Raw genomic sequence first — 4,486 nt, forward strand, 5'->3', positions numbered from 1 at the left:
CTTGTTGAAACAAGGATCAGACAAACGTGCATGTGTATGAGGTAGGGATTTCGGTCAGGGAAAGGGTGGGAGGTGCTAGGAGAGGTGGGGAGGGAGGGTGGTTAGGGGGGGAGGGCTGGGAGGTGGGGAGAGGGTAGGGGGATGGGGGGGGGGGGGGGGGGGGGGGGGGAGAGGGGCGGGTCACGTGACACCTCTGCTGAATAAAACTCGGGGGACGCTCGTCAGGAAACTTTGTTGTTCCGTCTGCAACCGTCAGTGATCACTCTCTTCCCCCTCCTCTTCCTCCTCCTCCTCCTCTTCCTTTTCTTCCTCATCATCTTCCTCTCCCGGCCTGCCTGCCTGCCTGCCAGCCTGCCAGCCTGTCATTGCCTGTGAGCCTGATTTCTGTCCCCAGCCATTGTGTTGGTCGGCATCTGAAGTTACCATGAGGCTGGAGATTGCTGTCATCATTCTGCTGGCCGCCCTGGGTTAGTTCTGTGTGTGTGTGTGGGTGTGGGTGTGTGTGTGTGTGTGTGTGTGTGCGTGTGTGTGTACATGTGTTTGTGAGTGTACAAATATGTGTGTGTGTGTGTGTGTGTGTGTGTGTGTGTGTGTGTTTGTGAGTGTACAAATATGTGTGTGTGTGTGTGTGTGCATCTGCTTAGGATACGTGGTGGAGAGTATGAAAGAAAAAGAAAGAAAAAACAACAACAACTAAACAAACAAACAAACAAAGAAAAAACCCAAACCGGGTCAATCTGAACGCAATGACGCCTCCTTTGGAAACTGAACTGACAGTGAACTGAACAAAACAGAGTGTGGCGCTGAACTGACTGTACAAAACAGAGTGTGGCGCTGAACTGACAGTGAACTGTACAAAACAGAGAGTGGCGCTGAACTGACAGTGAACTGTACAAACCAGAGTGTGGCGCTGAACTGACTGTACAAAATAGAGTGTGGCGCTGACTGTACAAAACAGAGTGTGGTGCTGAACTGACTGTACAAAACAGAGTGTGGTGCTGAACTGACTGTACAAAACAGAGTGTGGCGCTGAACTAACAGTGAACTGAACAAACCAGAGTGTGGCGCTGAACTGACAGTGAACTGTACAAAACAGAGTGTGGCGCTGAACTGACAGTGAACTGTACAAACCAGAGTGTGGCGCTGAACTGACAGTGAACTGAACAAAACAGAGTGTGGCGCTGAACTGACAGTGAACTGTACAAACCAGAGAGTGGCGCTGAACTGACAGTGAACTGTACAAAGCAGTGTGGCGCTGAACTGACAGTGAACTGTACAAAGCAGTGTGGCGCTGAACTGACAGTGAACTGTACAAAGCAGTGTGGCGCTGAACTGACAGTGAACTGTACAAAACAGAGTGGCGCTGAACTGACAGTGAACTGAACAAAACAGAGAGTGGCGCTGAACTGACTGTGAACTGTACAAAACAGTGTGTGGCGCTGAACTGACAGTGCACTGTACAAAACAGAGAGTGGCGCTGAACTGACTGTGAACTGTACAAAACAGTGTGGCGCTGAACTGACAGTGAACTGTACAAAGCAGTGTGGCGCTGAACTGACAGTGAACTGTACAAAGCAGTGTGGCGCTGAACTGACAGTGAACTGTACAAAGCAGTGTGGCGCTGAACTGACAGTGAACTGTACAAAACAGAGTGGCGCTGAACTGACAGTGAACTGAACAAAACAGAGAGTGGCGCTGAACTGACAGTGCACTGTACAAAACAGAGTGGCGCTGAACTGACAGTGCACTGTACAAAACAGAGAGTGGCGCTGAACTGACAGTGCACTGTACAAAACAGTGTGGCGCTGAACTGACAGTGCACTGTACAAAGCAGTGTGGCGCTGAACTGACAGTGAACTGTACAAAACAGAGTGGCGCTGAACTGACAGTGAACTGTACAAAACAGAGAGTGGCGCTGAACTGACAGTGAACTGAACAAAACAGAGTGTGGCGCTGAACTGACAGTGAACTGTACAAAACAGTGTGTGGCGCTGAACTGACTGTACAAAACAGTGTGTGGCGCTGAACTGACAGTGAACTGTACAAAACAGAGTGGCGCTGAACTGACTGTACAAAACAGAGTGTGGCGCTGAACTGACTGTACAAAACAGAGTGTGGCGCTGAACTGACTGTACAAAACAGAGTGTGGCGCTGAACTGACTGTACAAAACAGAGTGGCGCTGAACTGACAGTGCACTGTACAAAACAGAGTGGCGCTGAACTGACTGTACAAAACAGAGTGGCGCTGAACTGACTGTACAAAACAGAGTGTGGCGCTGAACTGACTGTACAAAACAGTGTGGCGCTGCACTGTGGCGAGACGTTTTCTGTCCTTTTTTCGGGGTCGTGGAAAGCAGCCCGAATTTCTCACAGAGAAATCTGTTGTGACAAAAAGCAACCCAACCCAACCCAACCCAATTCAATTCAATAAATCACAGAACAGTATGAGGTAAAGTAAAGCAGTTGCAATACACTACAACACCAGAATGATACGGCAAGGACAACAGGTATGCACATGGATTCGTTGTGATTCTTCCATGCTGTTTGGATCGATAATGAGGGAGAGAGAAAGAGAGACAGAGACAGACAGACAGACAGACAGACAGACAGGCCCTGAGTGGGTGTAGATGTGTATATCTATATATATATATATATATATATATATATATATATATATATATATATATATATCCATGCACCTGTAAGAGTGAATTTCTTCTTCAGAACTTTGCCACGTGACAACACTTCTGTTGCCATGGGTTATTTTCCAATTCGCGTGCTGTACGTGCTGTACGTGCTGTGCGCGGGACCTCGGTTTATCGTCTCATCCGAATAACGAGACGCTCAGTTTTAGTTTCCAGGCAACATTGGGAGAAAGTATATACAGTGGAGTGATGGCCTAGAGGTAACGCGTCCGCATAGAAAGCGAGAGAATCTGAGCGCGCTGGTTCGAATCACAGCTCAGCCGCCGATATTTTCTCCCCCTCCATTAGACCTTGAGTGGTGGTCTGGACGCTAGTCATTCAGACGATAAACCGAAGTCCCGTGTGCAGCATGCACTTAGCGCACGTAAAAGAACCCACGGCAACAAAAGGGTTGTTCCTGGCAAAATTCTGTAGAAAAATCCACTTTGATAGGAAAAACAAATAAAACTGCACGCAGGAAAAAATACAAAAAAATGGGTGGCACTGCTCTGGGGAGAGCAGCCCGAATTTCACACAGAGAAATCTGTTGTGATAAAAGGAAATACAGATACTACAGATACAGATATATATATATATATATATATATATATATATATATATGCAAAATATTTTGTTTATAAATGCAGAATGAATGAAATCAAACCAGGAAAAGAGCATTTTTTGAATCATTTAAGAAATAATTATAAAACAGAAAGATATATGCATTCAATGGAAATGTTGAACATAGTATTAACGAGGAAATGGTGTCCATATATAAAACTTCTTGAAAACAATAACCCATAACAAAATATGATGAAAGATCAAAATGCACAACAGTAATGAAGGCTCAATGATATTCCTTTATACTTGAAGTGCAGATATAATTATGTGAATGTGTAAGTATGCGAGTATGTAAATTTATGTGTATGTATATTTATGTGCACTTATGTATCAATAGTAATAATGTTTAACATGACTATGTAATGGGTGTTTTATGTATTCCTGTATGGATAACTAGATAAAATGTGCTGATGCATAACATATTCTATAAAATTATGGGGTTTTTGTTTGTTTTTTTGGGTTTTTTTTTTTTGTTCTTGTTGTTGTTCTTGTTGTTGTTGTTTTTTGTTGTTGTTTTTTTATATAGAAATCACTATATTGGTTGTGTTCTTTTCACATTACGTTTCTGTTATTTGTTATAAAGTGTCACTGTTATCTACACCTGATGAAAACGTGTCCCCCTTCACCTGGAAAAAGAGTTAATTAAAGAAAAGAAAACCAAAAAATACTTTGGACAAAGGGCGAGAGTGGGACTCCAAGCAGACCCTGACTGACTGTATCGGCAGATGAGTGTCTTCACCATTCGGCCACCGTCATCCTACAGCAACAACACAACACAGCACAACACAACACAGCACAGCACAACACAGCACAGCACAGCACAACACAACACAACACAACACAACACAACACAACACAACACAACACAACACAACACAAGCCAGACCCTGACTGACTGTATCGGCAGATGAGTGTCTTCACCATTCGGCCACCGTCATCCTACAGCAACAACACAACACAGCACAACACAACACAACACAGCACAACACAACACAACACAACACAACACAACACAACACAACACAACACAACACAGCACAGCACAGCACAACACAACACAACACAACACAGCAGACAACAACAAAACACAGCACAACACAGCAGAGAACAACACAACACAACACAACACAACAAAACACAGCACAACACAGCAGAGAACAACACAACACAACACAACACAG

The 4,486-nt window shown here is 44.6% G+C and overlaps 1 protein-coding gene across 1 annotated transcript in view; it reads left to right on the forward strand.

Annotated features, from left to right (window-relative positions):
- Positions 1-232: 232 nt before the first annotated feature.
- The window catches only part of LOC143291426 (uncharacterized), a 17,728-nt gene continuing 13,474 nt past the window's right edge, over positions 233-4,486 (forward strand). Inside the window, exon 1 of the mRNA XM_076601273.1 lies at positions 233-467. Within this exon, the coding sequence (XP_076457388.1) occupies positions 425-467 (43 nt within the window). The 5' untranslated portion in view covers positions 233-424. The remainder of the gene's footprint in view (positions 468-4,486) is intronic.

This window comes from Babylonia areolata, chromosome 17 (assembly GCF_041734735.1).
Source record: "Babylonia areolata isolate BAREFJ2019XMU chromosome 17, ASM4173473v1, whole genome shotgun sequence".
Classification (NCBI taxonomy): domain Eukaryota; kingdom Metazoa; phylum Mollusca; class Gastropoda; order Neogastropoda; family Buccinidae; genus Babylonia; species Babylonia areolata.